We start from the raw sequence: 24,823 nt of genomic DNA on the forward strand, positions 1-24,823 counted from the left end.
AATGTCCTGTATGCCGACGACTCGGATCCGAAAAATGATCATAATATATAATTATACATATTTTCAAACATTTATATTTACTAAATCAAAATTCACCATGATAATTTTTGGTTTCCGGCTATAGCTCTGTATCCATTGTTTAAGCATTCATATGTTAAAAGGAACTTACAATTCATTTCCACCCTAGCGGTGCGTTCGTGTGGACTCAACAGCGCTGTGTTCGTCGCCTGACATCGCACTGTGCTATTCAGCCAGCTTCTTTCCGCGCCACTTACGCTGATTTTACTGATGATAACTTTGCCATCATTTTTCAGGATGATGTGGTCATCAACGGGTGTGTTATTGATGAGCCAGGACAGTGTTGGTTGAGGACGGCCTGAACATTGGAACACTAAGATTAATGCCATCAAAACCTAACTTGTAAAATAACAAGTTTCGCACTGCTGTCGAGATTCTTTCTTCAGAGACGATATTCAGTCCTTACTTAAGGGTTCAACTGTCATAAGTTATTACGTAATTAGCTACCCTAGCGACATCTTATTCTGACCATATAGATAATACAAATCTTTTATATTTTAATAAATACTTGACCATCGCATGGAAATACTTTAATATCTTACAAGTAATGCATATTAAATTAAATTAGTGTGTGTTTAGTGCGATTGCCGAGTCATTATATACTAAGAGAACTTCTAGCCATAAATAATAAATGTATTCTCTATAAGTTACCGAAGACGTACTAAAGAATTCACCTCAATTCAAATCAATAATTCCATCAGCGATATCTTGAAAGTGTTCGAATAAAGTATGAAAGTACTGACGTGCTGCGTGAAGGTATTCAGTTAAAAGTTGGGCACTTTTCATAACGAGACGGTATATTGCATCGGCACCAAATTTTAAATTTACCTCGATATTTTCAAAGTAAGAGAATAATACTTATTTTAATAACCATATTTAAAAAAATACTCTAAATATGTCTACATTTAACGAATGAAGGATTTGTTTTGTGATTATTAAAACTATATACAGTCAAACTCTATTATAATGCCATGGAAGGAATTTCTTATATTTGTTCGCAAAAACCGATAGTCGTAACAGCCGATGACATTGTCAATCAATACCTAATACAATAGAATTCAACTGGGATCTTTGGTTTTTGTCAATATAACCGGAATGTTCTAAACGATATCGTCGTAAACGGTTTTGACTAACTACTAAATGACTTATTTAATATTATTATACTAATGTTTGATTTGATGCAGTGATTTTTTTACAGTTTTAATCACGCTTACATTTCAATATTTTACTGGATTCAACGCGAGTTATATTTTTGTATGCTTTTTATTACGATTAAAAAAAAATCTGTACCGAAAAATACCTTTTACCTCATTCTTAATTTTAGATAAAATTGAAATAATAAATCGGATTTTTATCTAAACAAAAGAATTGAATTTATTTAAGAATTTAATCTTACTGTTTTCCGAAATTAATTACAAGCTTATTCGAAATTTTAAATTATTCTTATTTTGAGCACTAAAAACATATATTATATATTTATATTCAGACACACTAAAGTATAAAACATAAAATATACTTTTTAACATTTCAGGTTAAATTACTAGAAGGTTACTCATTCACGTTACACATCTAACAATATATTTAATTCGATAAAGCGTGTCAGAACATTTTTTTACAATCATATTTAGGCAACTGAATAAAATCCATGAAAACAAAAAGATAAGAACAATCTTTTCTGAGCCTTTTGGACAATGGTGGGAATAACACAACCTTGAAACGAGATTTCTTTAAGCCTTTTGTTGGAAAAATCTTGCCGAACTCCATTGAGATATCATCAAAAGAAAATAAGCTTAGCATAACGTTGGACCTCTAGTCTTAGAGATGATTATTCGTGTTCAGTTTAAATATAAAAAATATAATGATGAATTGTTGGAGGTCGTATCTCTCAGATATTATAATATATTCAAATTCATATTCAAAATTCGAGCAGGGTGCGCTGCCGGCCTTTAAGGGTGGAGCCCTTAAAGGCCGGCAGCGTACCCTCTAAAAATGGATGTCTATGGGCTGCGATTACTGCCTTTTTGGGGCTCGTTTGCCCCCCTATTATTTAAAAAATAATAATAATATTAATTATTGTTTTCGTTATAATTTGACAAAAAAACTACAAACAACAAACTTTTACAAATTCGTTACCTAAATAAAACTATGTTTACATCATGCAACGGTAGACAGTCTATTAAAATAGCACGATTGGTAGTCGCTCTTTATTTACCACGTTTTATTTTTCATGTAGAAAAAAGCACTAAGGGTCCGTCACGAAAAGAGTATACCCATTCTTAAAAGGCCGGCAACGCACTCGCGAGCCCTCTGGCATTGAAAGTTCTATACGAGTATATAGGTGGTATCGCTTAACATCATGAGAGACTCCTGCCACCTGTTCTATTAAATAAAGACAGTAAACCTTCTCAAGTCAAAAATATATTGGGTCTTAACGCTGACAGACAGGGATTGTTGCTTATAAAGCCGATCCAAGCAGAAATATGTCCAGTCCACGCTCCACTGGTTAAATGCGGGACTTTATATATTGTAAGAAAATTGTCATAGATCAATCGACTCGTTTTACCCTGATTAGCAGACATCCAAATTTAACCGGTTAACCGGTAACTCTCAGTCTATAACGGATATTTACGCCACCTCGTTAAATTTTACACCGACGTCAGCGGTCTGCGGTCCCCTAACGAAACATACGGAATAACTTATTATTGCCACAATCTAAAATATTGCGAATAAGCTTTTTCGAATTAATTAAAATTTTTGACATATATGCTGATTAGTCATAATATACGTTTGGCTCAAAATATATGTTGCGGAAACCGAATGTATTTATTTATTTATATTTTCTATATTGGCCCAGGGTCCCGTATAATAAGAAATCTTGGAATTAGGCTAATAATGAAATATTAATCAAAAGAAGTTGAGTGCTTTGATTTTTAGAGTACCCATCAACATTTTGGGTACTGTGAGAGTAACTTAACCTAACCCAGCTAAATCTCTTTAGTTTTCCTCGTATCTCTTATAGCGTTTGAACTTATACATTATAATAATAAGTATTATTTATGTTTGTAATCCTATGTGTACCTATTGTATGTCTGTGTAGAGTTATTGATTGTAAGTATTAGTGTGTTAAAATCATTATGTTTGTGTATGCCGTCCGTACCTTTCGAGGTCACACATAGACTGCAAAATTTGTAATTTCTTCAATATAAAAATCAAATAGTTTTTATAAACATGGAAAATGGTTTATACTATAACATACTATAACTTAAATAACATATGTAATTATGTGGGTCGTCTTCATTAAAATTCCTGATTTTGAATCTTCAGAGACATATCTTTTATTCATCACAGGAAAAAACTCATAACGCAAGTCCGAAGTCGAGCGACAAAATATTTCTCATCTCGAATTTAAAGTTTCGAACTATGTACAAAGTTTTCAAGCACTCAATTCAGTTTGTTTTTTTCTACTAATATCGTAGTTTAAATTAAAAAATAAGTTCTGTGTAACCTAATCATTGCCAAGAATAAAAAGAAGAATATTTGTATTATGATTATAACGAATAAAATCAATGATTGAGATAATTTTAAATATATTTTAAAAAATCTCCGAGTACAAAAGCCAAGAACATCCAGCCGTGCAGAAGCCGCCTGAACGTAAATGTATTACTAAATCATATAAGATCAGATGATCCATCTGCCCATTTGTGCTGGTTCTATAAAAATAAATATGATGATTTTTATTGATTTTTTTTGAGGTTATACGTAGAATATCTGCTATATTTCAGGTATTAAAAAGATTCCAGCACCGGTCCTCTATAATAACTATAAAATATAAGGAGGCATTCTAAGATTGCAACATCAGTGACACAGCTACATGAAAATTGCATAAAAAAGGTGGCAGATGTCAGTATGCTACCGTTATTGAAAGAACAGCACTGCTACGTCGTAGCAGTCATGGTCTACGGGAATGATCGCTGAACGAAGACTATACGTTTATTTTAAATTCTGCTATTCCTAGTATGTGTAAGTTAGCTTAAAAGTTTCCCTTGAAATTATTCCTACAATTTGGCAGACCTATCTTCAAAGTTCAACAGTAAGTTATTTCTTATATTGCTGCCTTTGTTAAATCAAATATGTATTGTTTTAATGTATATTAAGTATAATACTGTGTGCCTTTTAGTGGACGTACAATTAGTATTTATTGTTATTTTTGTTTGATACTAGATGTAAGATTTTATTGTTATATATAATATTTTTTAAATATATATACCCAACAGCAATACATAAATTGTAAGTTATTGTAGAATTAAAGGAGTGTTGTTACACAGTGTGTAGGAGAGTTGTTATTTAGTGGGGCCGTGATTAGGCGTAATATTTGAGTGATACAATAATAAATTCATTGTAATCCTAATGAATACTTCATCTATATCTTGAATAAGCTGAAAGATACAGCTGTAATAAATTCCCTGTCTTACCTGTTATTTTTCATAGAAATTGAGATTTCCCTCCATCAATGTTTACGTAAACATTATTTTGGCAAATCAACGCGGATAAGGTTGAAATTCGCTTGAAGCCTTTTGATAAATGCCCGGCGTTGTAACAGAAGTGCCATTTGTAACGTTAATAGTTTGTTTCTACCTATTTCCGCTTCTATTTCAACTTCAAGTGTACCTATTGTCCTGTCTGTTTGAGCGATATCATATTCTTCGCATCTTTGTTATGTATGTGATTCACGACTTTGTGTGTACACGGTAAAGTTATGATTCCTTTGAAGTATTTTCTCTGTTTGATTGATGTTATTGTTTCTTTAGGATTATGAATTTGGGGAAAAGAAAGAGGAAATGGAGTGTAAAATTATTTTAATGTTCCCCAGCCTAATGTAATGATAATAACTTTGACGATCGTTCCGTCTCTGTTGTAAAGAAATTTATTATTCGAGAATGTTTTTATCATGCTTAATATAAATAACATTTACATTATTTAAGACGTAAAATATCTATGATAATAAGGTAAATGCTGACTGTGGGCTACGTATGAATAGACAAGAATTATTGATGTGGTTTACCAAATCGCTTCCAACTTCGTATGTTCGAATCCCGTTCCAACAATAGATTTTTGATTTATCTAAACGCAATCAACACTTGTTCATATTTCATAAAAGATAACTTCACAGTATAATCAAATCAAATCAAAAATCATTTATTCATATAGGTAACATAATGTACACTTATGGACGTCAAAAAAAAAGAAATATACATTAAATGATCCTAATTTTACATTTACTGCCAGTTCTTAAAGGCGTAGAACGGAGATAATATAATGTTTATACTTCGTAAAACTGATGTTTTTTGTATGAGAGAGGGCAAACCAGCAGGCGGTTGAACACTTAAAATAAAATGCAAACCGCCGCGCATCGCCTGGAGACTTACAGTTGTACTACATAATGTACGTAATAGGTACACAGTTTCTCTATATAAGAAATATGTGCATAAAACAGATACAGTCTAGAGTCTAGACTTTAAATAATTAATTTAAGTCTTTGGTCTAGAGTCTAGACCAAAGACTTAGACTGGGCTTCAGCCCAGTCTAAGTCTTCAGTGGTGCTTCAGCACCAGTGAATTATTGGTTATTGATTACAGTAGAGTTTTCGCTACTTACCACCTCTAAGTTCGCAGAGTAATGTAAAGTTACCGCCCTCTTCTAACGGCCCAACGACACCTGCCAGATCTCGACCAGCTTCGTCGTATAGCAGCAACTGATGTGGTGGTACTTGAAATGTAAGTAAAACGAATATAAACTATTTCATTGCGTTATTTACTTTGATGACAGGTCTCGCTGAAATTGTATCTAAATGGGCGTTGAATTTAAAATTATAAATCGTATAATTACAAGATTTTTTTATTGTAGACAATTGAAGGTATGAGTCGACTGTGTACAAACAATTAATATACTAGTACAACAATACACATTGTGAGGAAACATGCCGACTCAAACCCAAATATGATGACATGTGTCAGACACAAAAAGCACTAATCATCTACGTGTAATTGGGGTTCAATTTGTGGCCAAGGACTATAGATATATAGGGTTGTAGCAACATTGGATTATAATTTACTAATGGCTTGTGTAAATAATAACAGGCTGATCTTATAAATTATCAATAAAACAAACATTGCAATGGAATACTGGGAATAATAATGGGAAAACATACACCCATCCCTAAAAGACTTCAAAAATTATCCTCTATTCCGATTGTCATCTTTTTATATTAAATCAGACTTAAGTATAAAGTATAAACATACACTATAATTCATAAAATACTATAAAAATTCTCTATTTCCTTGCGCCTATTTGTTAAATTAATTTTGTCATATTATTTAATTGTAAAAATTTTCTATATAATATACATGGAAAATAAACTTACCGATAACATTGAGTCGTATCTGAAAATTCCTTGTAGGTGAGTTTTTAAAATCGACCCTACACCTGTAAATGCCCTCATCATCCAGTTGGACAGCTTCCACGGTTAGAGATGAGGGCCTGGACATCGTCACGAAGTAGGCTCGCTTCCCGAAGGCCAGAGGGTCACTCCAATGTAAGGCTTTGTTGAAGCTGCGTCCACGCACATCAAAACTACGAAAAAGGAATGTATCTATATTGTTTTTATCTTATCGAATATAATATTTATATAACATTTGTGATTGCCTGGAAGAAATCGCTCGAAAGCGGCAAGGGCGCCAGTTGACCTTCTTTTCATTTAATTAGGTTCAATTTTTATATTGTAATGTAACGAAGTGTTACTATAATAAATAAATAAATAAACATTTAAACGTTTAAACTTGGGAATAGAGAAATCCATAATTTAGTGTCTTACGCTTATCTTAAAAAAGGATTAACGTCTTAAAACAAGTAGTTGATGGGGCAAAGAATGCTTATCTTCGGGACAATTTATTTAAAAATTGTATTAAAAATAAATAGGGTTTTTAATTCACGATCGTATATCTCACAAAACTATGTTAGAAGTTTAAAATTAAAAAAAAGAACAAAATATAGGGACAAAGACACGCTAATCAAAGTTTCGATTTCTCGTTCAATCTTTCAAAGTGATCTAAAAATACCTATAAAACGTATAAAGCTTCAAAGGTTTTTTTCTACGATTTACAGGCGACTAGCAACAGAAGCTTATTTCCAAGCTGAAAGAACAGCTTATCTAATGCCCCGTTTATCAGACGCTGGCGCACACGTCTTTACTGCAAACACCAGGGTCGGACTTTGTTTATTTGCCATTGGAGCCTAATAATTACGAATATTTCGTTGAAATTATTTTAACAAAGTCGTGGAGGATCTGAATACATTAGTTGATTACCGAAAAAAACGGAGAGCGTATCTGATATATCTAATTCGGGGGAATTTTTTTTTAAAGTAAGCTTTATGTTTGTGCATCAAATTATAATTTAATTATAGAATTAAAAAATAAAGTCATTCTAATTTAGCTTGAGTAAAGTGCCAACATCAAACGTTATTGTTATATTTTTAAACCGCGAGGTATCTTTTCTTACGTTTACTATATTTTACAAATATAGTACATAATGGTTCTTATGGTATATATAGTTTTTAATAAATTAGGTTAGTAAATATGATAACGTTGGTAAATTAATTATTAGTTTTAAGTAAGGCGAGATCGTAATATTAAAATATTACTATAATCGATATAATAAGAGAATTAGAGAATTGTGAAGCCAGTTACAGGGCCCACTAGCTTTAAATCTGTTACCGTATCACAGCACACTCCCATATTGAAGCCGATTTGCGATAATCCCACACGTTAATATCCGAATCGGAATGGAAGCACAAATGTGGAGTTCGCTCGTTAGATTATTGCGAAATTACCTGCGATCGTTTTGAGTTTAGTTCAATATTCAAAATGGTGAAAACAAGTGATAGCTCATAAAATGCAGATCAATTAAAACTGAAGAAAATAATCAAAACAAAAGAAATAAGTTTTTGATGTATTTATTGTTTAAATATATAAATAAATACATAACCAATAATTAATCATTTATTTTCAGGTAATTCTTCCAGAATAAAATTAAAGTTCTACAATACAATGTATAAGTATAATAAAAATATGTTAACATATCTTTCATGGAAGCAGTGTTAACCGTAAAGTTTATTGTAAAAGAAATGTTTCCTCAGTATAACAGTATTTTAATTTAAGATTGTGTTATTATGCTATTTTGATACTTTATACTACCATTCTGTAATTTCTCTTGCAAAATGGCAGAGCCTAAAGGAGCGCAATAGTATTTAATTTAAATGATGAACACTATTTTTTGTGTAATTAATTTCATACTTAAACTACTTGATTTCAATGTTACCAAGGCCGTAATTTTAAACCAATGGACTTTTCTATTTATATGTACAGAAAATATGAGCAGCGTAAGAAAACGGTTAGCTAATACCAAAATGCATTCAACGTTAATCACCTACTCTGCCTTCTAGAAGTAGACAGAAATGTGTCTGTTCCATAAGTTCTTATCCTTATTTGGATAAACATTGTCAGCTGGTATTTTGGCACTACTAAAAGGGATTAGTTTACGTCAGCTATCAAGAAATAACGTCAGTACAACTAAACTAAGTACGAGGGAGCGAAGTAATTCGTCTTGCAAGCTCCTCTCATTAAGTGTGATAAAACGGTCTAGAATCTAGGCTATATGTGCACATAATTACAGTACCTATGAGATTAGCTTAGCGCTAAAGTGCACGCTTAGGCGTTAAATTACTTACCATTTGTTTGCGTAATCGATGTATTTATTTACGTTTAGGGATTTTGAGATTTTAAACGATTCAACATTTTAGAGGAAGAAAAATAAAAAATAAATTAAAATATCGTTTTTCGTCTCGCATTTTAAATTTGTTGAATGTTGTATAACAAAAATCTTTTTAATTGAAAAAAACCTATTAAGCATTTATTCTGACCACTGTAAGTGAGTTAATTGCAATTGCGAATCATTAAAAAGAAAAGTGTAGCAATATGAAAAAAAATTGCCAAACACAGATAAACAATTGAAAATCTAGGGATTGTTGCAATTATAACAAAGCCAAATCGTCATCCCATTAGCTTTTACCCTTTAGAGACCTAAATCTTTACAGTCGAATAATTGCAATTATTGCATCACAAAAGTCGAGTGGTTCAAGTCGAATGAATAATTGACGGAAAACAAACAGAAAATGTTCTAGCTCGCGAATGCCGCTATTTGCGAAACGCTTCATTACACGGCTCTAGCGATACATGTCTTATGTTACTGATAGTGTGAATAAATAGGTGTTTAGTGGAACTCCTAAAAACAAACATGTAGACTTATTATCAATTTATAAATGGTCTCTGAACATGATGCATACAAATGAAGTTGTATGCAAATATGTAGAAATGTGGTTTTTAAAAAAAAATGTTATTCTAATTTCCTTCTTTAATAAAGATTTTGAACCGGTACATTTTAACAGTCATATTTCTTAACAATTATCTATAGATACTGCTATTATATATATCTACTTAAAAACACTTAGACAATGTAACAAAGTGAAAACAGATTACATAGATAAACGATATATGAAACAGAAAACATAAGGAAGTTCATTAATAGAAGAAAATAAATCAAATAAAAGAAAACTGACATTTCACAAATAGAAATAATATGTACTTAATATTTCAAAGAAAAATCTTAACGGCTAAAAAAGTTAAGTCTTCCCGCCTCTTCAAATATTTCCTCACATCCTCTTTGGTATGGTGGAAAATATCAACATCCTCATAATTAGTGTCTTATTTAGATAAAACCAGAAAAAATTGGGAATTATGTAGGTAATGCGTTTGTATAGTAATTTAATTTAACTGATTTCACAGAATTTACGCAAATTTATGTAAACTATATCAACGAATATTTTATTACATTTAAAAGGTTATTAGATTATTTACATCATAACCTACATCGTAATAATAACACCTTAAAATGTATAATAATAATACACGTAAGTACGGCTTTTCGATTAAACATCTAGATTTCGATTCTAACCACAACATATCCAGCGACACAACTGAGCATAAACATATATAGTTAAAACAGTTGGTTTCTAAACCGCGGATTAAACGTCATATATTCATTAAAAGGGTATAAAGTTAGTAGCTTTTTGGCTGCAGCTCCATACTTTGCTGCCAACTGTGTTCATTACCAAATTAAATCTGTTTAATTTAATAAGTTTATTTGTCATATTTAAGTATCCAAATTAGATTACAAATGAAAGTAAAATATTTACTTTTAAACTCTTTAAACCGAGTGCAAGTGTGGTCGAATTAAAGGATTTTGTGTAATTTTGCTAAATATACTTAGACTATTTTCGTGTGGAATCCAGCACGGGCACAGAATAAGTAATAGTACTGTTGCACGCTTGCGGCAAGCACATACATTATGCATAGTCTAGTTTTAAGTGAATTGAAAAATATTAAATTGTATAAAGTATGAATTAAAAATGGTATTTTGGCGATGGCTAAGAAGTGTTGCCACACGAATCATATGTATTTTAAATTGCCGACTTATAAAATAATGGAATTGACAATCTATAAAATCTATCGAATATTTTTAATGCACCCAGCTACGCACTTACGTTCCTTGTTATTCTGTCAGTGTTCAGGGCGACGGTATCAGGTATTCTATAAAAATATGCGTGCGTACAAAGCACACATGTCAGAACTGAAACTTCTTTGTAAATTTATTAGTACTAAGGTAAAAGCCCCAATAGATGATCATGTTCCAGTATACTATCACTATGTATATCTATATTCCCACTATTAACACACTGTATACGTGCTAATGATAATAAAAATAAATAATAAGTCTGCGTTTACTGCACGAGACGTTTTGCGACAGAATTGCCATCAAATATGTAACTACTAACCGAATACATCAACCAATAGTAAGTATTTTTCTCGATCTCCCTTTCTCACTCTCTCTCAATCGGTCTCTTCACTCTTTACCTTTTATTCCATAGAAAAACTGCAGATCTTCGTCACATTTCATCTGTAAAATTTTCCGCGTGCGCCTAAAGAAGTTTCACTTCAAAAACGTATAGTTAGAGATCCAGCCTTAGATCGTCCTACACCGAGGTGATTAATGAACGAAACATATTTTAAATGAAATTTACAATATTAAAAAATAAATAAACAATGGGTTCGCTGAAAAAATCCTGGACAGGCTGTATTAAATTATTAATTAAAAAATGATTTTTTATTGAAAATTGTACTGATGAGATTAATAAGAAAATCTTATACCAGCTGAAAGTATGAGACTTGCAGAATGTGCAATTGTTAGGTTCTTTATTTTTTTCCTGGACGGACACAAGGTTCACAGGTATACACAGGTATATTAATAGTAGGTTTTTACACTGAAATGATTAATCAATAAATTGTATATCAATGTGAGCGCTGCTTTATTGCAAACACGTTGATATAAGGTTCACTGCAAAAATGTTGGTCCTAAGTGAGGTTCGCGAATTTTGAAAATTTGAATTTTAGTCCGGCTGGGAACAGGCCGACAAAGAAGTCCGAGCTGTGTATCTCATGGGACAGAAAAAGATGCAACATTAATAATAATCAGCGAATAAGAAACAACCAAACCAACACCTTGATTGCATTAACTGCATCGACTTAGCACTAAAGTTGGGACCAAAATTCTGTAAAAGTCTACCTGCTTTCCACGCATTCACAGGGTCTGATTATACTGCTGCATTTTATAATAAAGGAAAAGTGAGACCATTTAATTTTTTTTTATTTTTACATCACTAACTGATGAAGCTGATATTGTCATTAATGAAAAAATGGATATTGTTCAAGAGTTTACGGCAAAAATGTATGGCGTTAATTACTGCAAGAGTGATAATGATGCAAGAAATCGTATTTTTATGAAAAACTACGGTGTAAAGGAAAACAGCGAACAATTTAAAAAAAAACTTTTGATTCAAACACTATACCACCATGCTGGATTTCACTACTACAAAATTTTTTTAGAACTATATATGTAAATTCTATGTGGCTTAATGCGACCGACTCTACCTGTGCAAAATCCAACCCTGAAAAATACGGGTGGCATTTTGATGATTATTTGAAACCAACGGGGTTTATTGGGGACCAAACTCCTTTGAAAATCCAGGACATTGTGGAAATGACGGAAAATGAAGAAGAATCTGCTGAATCTAATGAATTCGAAAATCAAGATTTTACTTCCGATGAGTCAGATATTGAATAGAAAATATTAATTAAAACTTTTTTTTTTTTAATTTAGAAAATATTTTTTTTTCATTTAAATTAAAATTTTTGTACTTAATGCAAGAACCTGTTTTTTAATTTATGTTTTTACTTAGGTTACCGCACGGGTGTTATCAAACGAACAAGCTTCCGTCCTGCCCTTCAGGCGATTGACCCCTCCGCGACGGCCCAAGCCGAGGTTCGAGTCTCACAGGAGACGCCCTTGCGCGAGTCGCGGGAACCCCACCCATTCAGGCTGAGCTAAGCTCGCCAAACAGCCCGTGCTGAGCTGTAAAGGCCCTTAAGGCCAACAGCGAGATTCCTTTAAAAAAAAAAAAAACAAACGAACACTCTTGATAACACCCGTGCATTATTCTTGCATCTTTTTCTGTCCCATGAGATACACAGCTCGGACTTCTTTGTCGGCCGTTCCCAGCCGGACTAAAATTCCAATTTTCAAAATTCGCGAACCGCACTTAGGACCAACATTTTTGCAGTGAACCTTATATCAACGTGTTTGCAATAAAGCAGCGCTCACATTGATATACAATTTATTGATTAATCATTTCAGTGTAAAAACCTACTATTAATATACCTGTGTATACCTGTGAACCTTGTGTCCGTCCAGGAAAAAAATAAAGAACCTAACAATTGCACATTCTGCAAGTCTCATACTTTCAGCTGGTATAAGATTTTCTTATTAATCTCATCAGTGCAATTTTCAATAAAAAATCATTTTTTAATTAATAATTTAATACAGCCTGTCCAGGATTTTTTCAGCGAACCCATTGTTTATTTATTTTTTAATATTGTAAATTTCATTTAAAATAAGTTTCGTTCATTAATCACCTCGGTGCAGGACGATTTAGGGCTGGATCTTAGACCAGTATTTCAAATTTCGAACTACTATTTGAAATATGTTATGTGTACCATTAGTTCCTTGTTATCAAATTGTGCATACTCGTGGTAATGAAGACCGTGGGATACTTAAGTACAATTTACGTAGAATTTAGAATTTTTTTCCCGTAGCATCCCTGCCACACTTTGTAATAACATAAAAGTTTTATTTGAATTAAATTGTTTAATATGTTTTTTTCTATAGACCTTCAGTGGCCAGCAACATAAATAACATAATTAATTTTTACTTAATTAAACTAGTTTACTGTTTGTAAAATATCTCGATGTATAACGTCATATGTAATTTTAATTCAGCTATCACTGATTTTAAATTACTTTTGGACTCTTTATTATAATGTTCAGCATTATATGCTTAGCATACATGTAAAATTGGTAAAATAAACTTTTATTTGACACCTAAAATAATTAATATAACAAAAAATAATAACTAAGTTTAAAACATAATAACTAAAAAATGAAAAATCTAATTCTTATTATTCATAGCTCTCACTTGTATCTACAGTTACGTCAAAATTAAAAATATTTTTTTCATATAGGTAATAGGTTTCATATGTACACTTATTAAAGTCAAAAAAGAAATATACATTAAATGCTTCTAATTTTACATTTACTGCCAGTTCTCAATCACTCTTTTGAATCGCCAAGTTTTTTCTTTTTTTTGTCTAAATGTCCACAGATTATACCAAACTGACCATTTACTATATATATACTTTACCAGTTAGTCTTAGTATTTATGTAATTTATGAAAATAATGAGTAGCTTACAATACTGATTATAAAATTTTGCGTCAAACGTAAACTTAGACAGGAAACGACAAAGGCTTTAGCAATGAATGAAGGAATACAAAGTGTTATCGCGCAGTCAGTACCATTCCTTAGAGCGCCTTCAGTCTTCTCAACAAACGATGTAACGCTTCGCTGGCAAACGAATCTTAGGTGGTATAAGTTATAAGCGAATACATTTATAGCCAAGTGAATGGAAAATCCTAGTGTTGTGAATATATGTGTAGTGCAAGTGCTTTCCGTATCTCGGACACACGAACATAGTGTTAAAAATACAGAACATTGAGACTGTTAATGAAAATTACCATACTAAATAAAAACTTGGCGATTGAAAAGAGTGGCGGAAAGTTTCTTGCCAGTTCTACTTACCCGCTCTACGCCCTTGACTTGCGAACTGGTTGTAAATGTGAATTTACAATTAATTTAATTTGTTTTTCTTGACGTTCATAAGTGTACATGTTTACCTATATGAATAAAGATATTTTGGTTTGATTTGATTACCATAGTTTAAGCTATTTATTTGTAATGTAGAAAGTTAAATCAACATAATATTACTTATTAGCCATAATTATTGTATAGGCTAGATTGTAATTGAAGTAATTTCGCATTCTTTCTTGGGAATTTGATAGTAGGAATAAAATATTTAAAACTCTTTTGAACCTAATCTATCATACATCATATAGGATATAGCTTTCAATTGACCGATGTCCATGAGATTTCACATCAACATCATCATTCCAGTAATACCTGATATTGTTCCTTCGCTTTAGCTGTATTCACCTTTACCTTTACAAAATCACCCACTCCATTATAGACTCTCCCGAACTACTAGCTCACATTAGCCTTAACATTAGATTTAGTGCCCGTAGAGCTAACGAAGTCAATTTATTTTCCCTTCAAACTTATAAGAATAACATCTCTTTTTACAACCCTTTGACCAGGATGGCTCGTCAATATAACGAGTTGGCAAAGAGCAACCACTTACTTGTGGACATATTCTGTCGTAACATCAATAAATTCATTAGTGTCGTTAAAGACATCCTCCATCGTAGGTTAAGTGCTGACCCTTGTGGTCTTGGTTAACGTTACGTTAAATTGGTGTCGAGGAACTTATTATTATTATTATTATTGTTTTTTTTTTTTACTATGTTACCTTTGTTAGTTATGAGCCTTTTATTGATGTAACATTAATTTTGCAGTGTGCACATGGTTTTACATTAGAATCCTGTTCATAACTATTAGTTTTAAGTTTATTTTTGTAAAGATTATAATGTGTTTTGTGCACCAAATAAATAAATAAATAAATAAATAAATAAATAAAAAAAATTCAGTATATTGCGTAAATTTACGTTTTGCTTATAATATTTTATTAAATACCCAGTTATCTGTATCGATAAAAATAAGTCCGTCCAAATAAAGCATTTTAACTCAATCTATTTCAGTTTAAACCAACGTTAACACTATTTGGCAGAAAGAGGCTGAATATTCATTAGTTCATTCAAAAATAGAGCTGTTTAGTTTAGACAGATATATGTTTATGAATAAGGTATATGATGAATAGCATATATGTTTAGGAATAACTATAAAACTGTATTACTTTATCTATACTAATAATAATATTATAAAGAGGAAAGGTTTGATTTATTGTTTGTTTGTTTGTTTGTATGAATTGAATAGGCTCCGAAACTACTTGGCAGATTTGAAAAATTCTTTCACTGTTGGAAAGCTACATCATTCCTGAGTGACATAGGCTATATTTCATTTTCAAAAAAAATAGGCATCCTTACTAAAATTACGATAACATTAAAATTTGTTTATTATTTGATACAATTCTAACAGATGGCGCTGAGTTAAAGGTAGTTTAGTTTAGGTCCGTGTCGTGGTACCAACGTTTCACATAAGTTCTCCTACGGTTTCCCTTGATTAATTTACTACTATGTAATATAACAAAAACCTTAGCCACAGCAACGCTTGGCCGAGTCTGCTAGGCGTAAATATAATGTTTAAAAGCTCTACATGCAAGAATATTTTTTCCGCTACAGCTTATGACATACAGTATAATGCAGGTAACGAACCATTGAGACACTTGTCTCGGTCGGTGCTTCGATGAAATTTCAATATCGTGTGTGGATCGAAACGCTTGAGCGGCCTTCGTGAATACAATCTGTGTTTAACGGACGGACACGCGTTTACATTGTGTATGGGAACTCCATTGGGTTAGTGGACACACATTTGACCTTAGTGTCATAAGCGGTGGAACACACCACCTTAGACGCATGAAGACACCGGAAATGTGCACACTAGTCAGGCTCCACTAATGAGGAAGTAGATAGAATAAGTATATTTAATAGATATCCTAGTTGTGTTATACATTAATTTATTACAAAAGAAAACAGACACAACAAATGGAAAGTAGATAAAAAGAAATGCCGGCTAAAATTGGTTCACAGTTAAAAATGTTAAAATAAATTAAACAGAAATATACTACCTATAGTGTTGGCCACACATTAAAAACACATCATAAGTGGTTTACAATACAAAGGAACATAAAATTTCCTTTAATTTATTAATGCTTTTAAATTGCAAAACAGTAATATTGCAATAACTTCTATAAAAAAGTCACGCGTATCAAATAAATAATTTTCACGTTTCCGGTTTGCCTGCAGTACGGTTCTTTACAGAACAATAGGCAAGAGGCCTACCAAACAGGGAGAAGACTCATGTGATGTTAAGTAATACAGTGCCATGGACACTCTCAGTGCGTATCATGAGTGCTCTTTTTCTTGGAGTTTTTCTAGAATATTGTAATATTAAAAGCAATATTATATTTAAAAACAATAGTATGAGTAGTTGTTGTTGTTGTCTACGCTACACTACTTAGGGAAAATTGTGCCATTATAACATAACTGTTTACCAAGAGCGAAATCATATTAAGAAAATCTATCCGTTCATTAACCAAGGTAATTCCATAGATCCAAAGAGCAAAAGAGTCATCTCCAATACACGTAGTATTGCACTATGGTACTTTCCCATTTGTACTCCCTATTCTTGAGTATCGTAGGAAAACTATTGACCCTTTACAAACATAGTACAATTACTTGAATTCCAAGCAAACATCCCATTATAGTTGGCTTCTAAGAGCAGCTTACTCGAAGCCATTTAACTCCAGAAATTGCAATACTAATTGATGTTGAATGCGATCGATACCGTTCGAGACGGGATTTATGTGACGGCGGCTTTTACATTGATTGGTGTCATTCACGATACCAAGCAATTTGTTTAATTTGAAACAAAATATAATATAATAATATGAAAGATATCTAGCGATGCGTAAAGACAAGTAGTCGTAGCGCGATTTCAAACGTACTGCGATCATAGTCGTATTATATGACGTATACTGTAGGTCTATCGTGTTACAGTAAATAGCTATAATTAAATTCTAAATTATTGGTTTTAGCGGTAAATTATTTGATATTTATAGTATAGAATACAAGCAAATTGATATCACCTAAAATCAAGTATTGGCGTCGCTGTACTTTTTTTACTTATAATGGGCAGAAGGCTCACCGGATGTTAAGTGGACACTCATATTTCAAGAAGAATTGCAAGTGCGTTGCCGGACGGATGTCGAGGTGATACCGGTGAAATTTGTAGTAAGATGACCGATGTTGAAACCCCAGCAGTTCCAAACAACTCTGAACACTCTCCATGCTAAATGCGGTAGAAGATGGAGAGAGAACCCTTATTACGCAAAGCCAAGGGATCAAACCGTTTGAAAAGTGACTGGTAGGCGACGATTCAAATCGCTCTTGGTTGAACGATCGGGAAGGAGCTGGCACTACGGATTTATATAAGTTTCGTCAAAAAAGTTCTATGAAAACGATTTAATTTAATACGTTTTTAGAAGAATTTAAACCCAGGATTAAAGTACTTAATTGGCCACTAAAGGCTATTAAACAGTTTAACGTTCATTCAAAACAGGTATTTGTTCTTAATTAAATCGGTGACTAGAGTTGTGACATGGAAATAACTGAATTTTTTTGCAAGAATTTTTAGTTGAATTTTATCCAATTTTCATTGATTTTCCACGCGACAGTTGGTACATGTTTTGACAAGTTTTGTTTTCATATTTTTCAACGTTACAAAAAATGTGTCTCGCATTGAGTTCTATTAGTTTATTTAGTATTCAGTTTAGCCATATAGAGTTATCTGCGAAACACATGGCGACAATTTTCACCGTAGTAGCAAGTGTTAATACACAGAAAAATATACAGCCTGCGTACTACTGATTTACTAATTCCATAACCAATATTCAAAATAATCTTTTATTCTAAATTCAAATTATTACTTCAAAGCACAGTGGTTTTCGAAAGTAATATTTTTTAAATATTGTATTATTTGTTCTTACAAAACTGATTTATTTCATTATCTTTAACTGTAACTTTTAATAATCTGGAACTCTATTGCTGAGGTAGAAGATTGTAGGGTCCTATATAATATCAAATAAGAGTACGTATGTACCAACTTTTTAAAGGTCGGTAACGCACTTGCGACCTTATGTCCATATCAGTGTCCATTGCTTGGTATCAGTAAAGCATCTTGCTTCGCAATAAGATATTATTTTTTGCTTTCAGATGCTTTCAAATTAAGCCTTACGCAGTCCACTATCCAAGATTATTTTTTTCTAGCTTCAATATAATTTTTTCTATTTGAAATGTAATACCTGACAGTGGTCAAGCGAAGACTATCACTCAGCCCGTAAGACTTAAAACAAAGTAAATATTAATAGTGTTATTGAAGCCGGAGTAACATACATCATTTATAGATATTCGACTTTGAATTGAGGAATATTAACAAAGCTTTGTACTATTTTTATTCGATAACAATATTTCAAAATTAAATACACGGTAGCTTTTGTCCAAACAATTTCTGATCGCTTTGATAATTGATACAGTAGATTCTATTTTAATGTTTTTGGAGGCGATGTACATTCGTATAGGTTAGAAAAATGTTTATGTATTTTCAATTTATTAAATTACAATTACATATTAAGACAAGCACTGGATTAATTTCAATTAATTAAATAATAATTACACTAAGCTAGACAAGCGTTTATTTAACCCTGAAGTCCCAGATTGCACGTCCGACTAATACTTTTTCTGGTTATTACATTACTAATACACTGAAATAGTGTAACTCTTGTCTACAATATTAAGACATTATTTAAGCAGTCTTAATTGAAGACAATTGACGTAAACAGAAGCTACAAGCTTTTACTGGATTCTTAACTCATTTATTACTAATTCATATTGTGAGTTATTTTTTTTATGTGATTGATCTGATTTATTTAATTGCTATGGTCACTGGAAGATTAGGTTAGCTAATTATGTTACCTTAAGACAGAAGGTCCCTTAAGTAGGGACTGAATAAATTGACCGGCTTGGTACTACATAGATTTCACAACTTTTTATGATAGAAAAACTAACTGCGTTGCGAGACTTGTTTTTTTTTAACCTTATCATCTCTAATGCAAGATCGTTAGAGACACTATCTCTAATGGAACGACTTTTTATTGTAGGAGCCATCACGCCTTCCGTATAAGTTCATGAATATTAAAAAAGAGATAAATTATGGCATCGAAAATGATGTGCACAGATTTACATGCGTGTGACATAAATGTACTCGTGCATAAACGGCCTTAGCGCTACGTGTCATTTGTAGCGGTCCTAAAAAGCTGACACAGCAACAATTTATATTCAGCGAGTATCACGTATGACAATTACAAGTTAGTAAATTTCAAGGAAAATCCATTTCATATTTGTAAAGTGACTTGTATATCAAGTTTAAAATTTATTGTACAGAACAAATAAGTTAGTATTGCAATAATTTATAAGAAACATTCATGTTTACAATTAAAATATATGTAGCCATCTTTTAATATACACGAAAACAGAATTTCCGATATTCTTAAAAATTCGGTCCAAAAACAGTTAAAACTAGACAGACATCCTGTTATCTTAAAGAAAAATCATCTTATTATAAATCACATTTTACAAAATGATTTATGCATTTTACACACACACAAAAACATATATCGAAATTGATACAGCTTAGGAGGGGTTTATTCAAAAACAAAAGATTTATATCACAAAGAACGGTTCGGTGGCCGTCGATACGTAATCTTATACTAAAATAAGTCCTGAGTACATACCTCAAGGTTGCTCCTTGTTAGGGCGAAAGGCACAAAAAAAACACGTCAGCCGTAAGGATGGATAGATTGTTAGTTTTGGGCACAAGAAATGTTAGGACTGATGCTGTACCTTGCCTTACAATAATAGTTCACGAATACGCACAAAAACACTCACTATAATAGTCTAAATGGAGGACGTAACTATTGACAAGAGATGCACAAAAAAAACACTATAAAATTGCATCTAACTGTACGCAACGAATGTTCAACCACGACTCTTACAATGCGAATGCGCGGATCAGCCGAGTTAAAAATATTTTTGGGACCACCCTCATGGCCCTCAATTTATTTTATCAACTAAATATGATTCTATTACGAACAGTCCCCCGTCCCAGTCAGGCTTAACATGACTGAGTCTAAAACCGGAGGCTGGTAGCAAAGGTTATGCCACTGGAAGACGTGACAAGCAGGCCACGGCTCTTTTTAAAACCGATTCCCCAACGCGGACCTCGGCGACTCGTGGGGTACCATCTGCACCCGGGAATAGTTTAATAATGCGACCGCGTCTCCAAGATAATGGTGGCATATTTGGTTCTTTGATAAGAACCAAGTCCCCAACTTTAGGCGGATCTGTTTTATCTATCCAACGAACTCGTTGCTGCAATAAATGGAGATATTCTATATTAAAACGTTTCCAAAAACTCTGAGATAATTGTTGTAGCAGTTGGAAACGTGAGAGCCGATTTATTGGTGTGTCTACAAATGGATATTCAGGTAACGCATTGAGAGGAGCCCCAATCAAAAAATGTCCAGGAGTTAAAGCTTCTAGATCATTTGGGTCCGAAGATATAGGACAAAGTGGTCGTGAGTTCAAAACAGATTCAATGTTACAAAAGACTGTGGCTAGTTCTTCATATGTAAGAACTGATTCTCCTATAATTCGTCGTATATGTGTTTTGGCCACCTTCACTACAGCCTCAAATATTCCACCCCAAGATGGATATCCAGCCGGACTAAATTTCCATTTAATTCCACGACGAGAAAGTGCACTTTCGATAGGCAGTTGGTTTTCAGTCAAAAACTTATAAACTTCTCCGAGGTAACGTTCACTGCCCTTAAAATTTGTCCCACAGTCGGAGCGAATCAAGTTTGGTAATCCTCGACGACTAACAAAACGAGACAAACAAGCGATAAAAGCTTCAGTACTAAGTGATGACACCACCTCCAGGTGTACGGATTTTGTAACAAGACAGACACAGACACAGAGGTACCCTTTTACGATCTTGGCGTTTCGCAATGATGAAACCTTGATGGAAAATGGCCCAGCAAAATCGGTGCCTACACCAGAGAAGGGTCTAGCAGCAGTAATGCGATCTGGAGGCAAATCTCCCATTTGTGGTTGAGTCAAGGATGCTTTAAGTCGATAACAAGGAATACACTTAAAAATAACATTTCGAATAGCCCTCCTGGCTGACAAAATCCAAAATTGTTGATGAATAATAGCCAAAAGTGTATTTAAGCCAACATGTGCATTCTTTTCGTGTCTGTCAGTAATTATCAAATCTCCCAATGGAGTTCGATTAGGAAGGAGAAGCGGATGTTTATGATTATAAGGTAGTTCTGAATGGCGTAATCTCCCACCTACGCGTAACAAACCCTTATCATCAATAAATGGATTCAGCCGAGCAACAGATCCCTTTAATTTACCTTGTCCTTTTAGAGTAGCAAAGACTGTTTCAAAATGCTTAGCTTGGATATAACGAACCCAGAATAATAAGGATTCATTTCTTTCATCTGGTGATAATACATTTGACATATTCTTAATTGTTGGATTCCTTGAATTATAAATAAACCTCCTAATCCAGGCGGTCACTCCAATCAATTTGTCTAATGAACTAAACCTTGCGAGTAACGGGTCTAAGTTTTCTATCGATTCCTGAACGACAAGAGAAATAACTCTTAAACCCGGAAGAGGCTCAACAAGTTCCGTTTTAATGCGAGGCCAACAATTTTCGGGTTGGTACAGCCAACCTGGAGCCCACCATAAGGGATGGTCTAATATTACTGGAGCCTCACAACCTCGAGATGCACAGTCTGCCGGATTAAATTCTCCCGGTACATGCCTCCAATCCAAGGTCACGACAGATTGCTGAATTTGACAAACCCTATTGGCCACAAATACTTCCAAAACATGAACTGACGCTTGCAGCCATGCAAGAACTATCTGACTATCAGTCCAAGCAAAACACTTCTGAATATTCATTTTTTGGCCAAAAATGGATTTAACGTGGTTTATCAAACGTGTCAATAGAACAGCACCTGATAACTCTAATTTAGGAATTGTTAAGCGTGTTCTTACCGGTGCAACCTTACTCTTTGCCATAACTAGTTTAACCGTTACAACACCAGATTGATTGACAGAACGAATATAAACTGCAGCAGCATAACCACTTTCCGATGCATCACAAAAACCATGAATATCCACTATGCATTTCCCTGGTGGCAATAAAGACCTATCAATTTTAATCAATTGAATTTCAGGAAGCGACGAAACAAACCTAACCCAAACACTTAACAATTCACCAACTAAAGGGGCATCCCATGTTAATCCTTGTAACCAAAGCTTTTGTATAAAACATTTTGCCCAAAAAACAACTGGAGCTAACCATCCATTAGGATCGTATATCCTGGCTACAGTTGAAAGTACTACACGCTTTGTCCAAGATTTAATTACATCTATGTCTTGCACTCGAAAGGTAAATATATCACCTAACGGTTGATACTGAATACCTAATACTGCAACAGCGTCAGGGTTGTCCACGTTCTGAAAAATATAAGGATGTTGTTGATGATCCTCGGGTAAACCAGCAAGAACAGCTTGTGAGTTAGACACCCATTTCCTTAACTCATATCCACCAGCCTTAAGAATCCCAATTAGCTCATCGCGTAGTATCAAGGCTTCTTTCTCATTTGCAGCTCCAGTGCAAATGTCATCAACGAAAACATCACTATTCAAAACATCAGATGCTCTTGGAAATTGCAAACGTTCTCGCTCAGCCAATTCTAACAATGTACGAATAGCAATATAAGGACTTGATCTGAGTCCGTATGTATTGGTATTTAATTCAAATACTGTAACTGGATCGGATTCCTTCTCACGCCACAAGATAAGTTGATAGCAACGGTCATCAGTATGAATTACAGTTTGCCTAAACATCATTTTAATATCTGCAACAAATACAATCTGATGTCTTCTAAAATTTGTTAAAATATCACCAATGTCACGATGTAACTTTGGGCCCGAATGCAAACATTGATTTAAAGAAACTCCATTGGAAGTAGGCGCTGAGCCATCAAAAACCACTCTTATTTTACCACCTTTAAACACAGCATGATGTGGAATGAAGTAGTGCTCCTGTGTGCGCCAATCAAAATCAGAAACTGACATATGTCCGAGCTTAAAGTACTCGTCCATAAACTCTATATACTTAGCACGAAAAGTAGAATCTCTCTTCATTCGTCTCTCCATGGATGTTAACCTTTTCTCAGCTAAAGACCTGGAGTGACCCAAAGGTGGTCGGGATGGTAAAAAAGGTAACCTCGTGACAAACCTACCAGAGCGGAGACGACCAGTGTTATTCTGAAAAAACAATTCACATTCTTGGTGCTCCGGATTTTCACGAGCCGCTGTGGGAGGCTCTTCGACTTCCCAAAACCGTTGAATGGCTTCAGCAAGTGAGAGTCCCACACACAAGTTACCATCTTCAACGCTAAGAGATTCTATTGGAAACACAGGACCCATAATGACATCACCAAAATCAGTTGTGACTGCTACTAAACCCGCTGGTTGTAAAAGTGTGCTTTTACTTAGCCGCAGCATTCCCAAAACTTCTGCTCCGAGTAGCAAATCGATTTGACCTGGAATATGAAATGTACAATCCGCTAAGTTTAGACTACGTGTAAAATCTAATATCTCCGATGGTAATTTAACAAGTGGGTGTCTGCCCATAACATTATCTAAAATCATGGCAGAAATTGTAATCTGTGGCTGAGAGCATTGAACAGGAGAAAAAGTAAGTGTAACTTGTCCCCGCAAACCAGCAACCTTAGAGCCACCTACACCAAATATACTCCCGCTAGCAGGGAAAATACGCAACTGTAACCTATCCACCAAATCCATTGACACTAAACTTCCCTGTGCTCCAGAATCCAAAATTGCACGCGTGGTTACCTGCTCACCTGATGGAGAACCAACACAAATCTGTGCGGTGGGTAACAAAACAGTAATAGGAGATGTAGGAGTTCTAGTAGGGACGTGACCTAGTCAATATCCTTCTGGTTCAGGGACCCGCTGGCCTAAACGAGGCCACTCAGAAAAGGGCAAAGGCCTAACAAAATCACGACGTTGCTGTTCAATAACAGGTGATGCACAAGAGTCATAATTATCTTTGCTCTTAGGAAGTTGTTGCTGATCAGAGGTGACACGAGTCCTGTCATGAGACCTTAAGTTTCCCCCGCCCCTGCAGGGTGGTGGCTGCCTCCGATGATAATCATAATAACCTG

At 33.7% G+C, this 24,823-nt stretch overlaps 1 protein-coding gene across 5 annotated transcripts in view; it reads right to left on the reverse strand.

Annotated features, from left to right (window-relative positions):
- The window catches only part of LOC110997345 (B-cell receptor CD22), a 98,885-nt gene that overhangs the window by 26,388 nt on the left and 47,674 nt on the right, over window positions 1-24,823 (reverse strand). For all 5 annotated transcript variants that reach the window (XR_006750629.1, XM_022265464.2, XM_022265466.2 and 2 more), the window contains exons 4-6: window positions 6,500-6,708; window positions 5,734-5,844; window positions 170-376 (exon numbers count right to left, since the gene is read on the reverse strand). Coding sequence is in view for 4 of the 5 variants with exons in the window: in XM_022265464.2 (XP_022121156.1) it covers window positions 170-376; window positions 5,734-5,844; window positions 6,500-6,708 (527 nt within the window). In the remaining variant the exon portion in view is untranslated. The remainder of the gene's footprint in view (window positions 1-169; window positions 377-5,733; window positions 5,845-6,499; window positions 6,709-24,823) is intronic.

Source organism: Pieris rapae, chromosome 14 (assembly GCF_905147795.1).
Source record: "Pieris rapae chromosome 14, ilPieRapa1.1, whole genome shotgun sequence".
Lineage (NCBI taxonomy): Eukaryota > Metazoa > Arthropoda > Insecta > Lepidoptera > Pieridae > Pieris > Pieris rapae.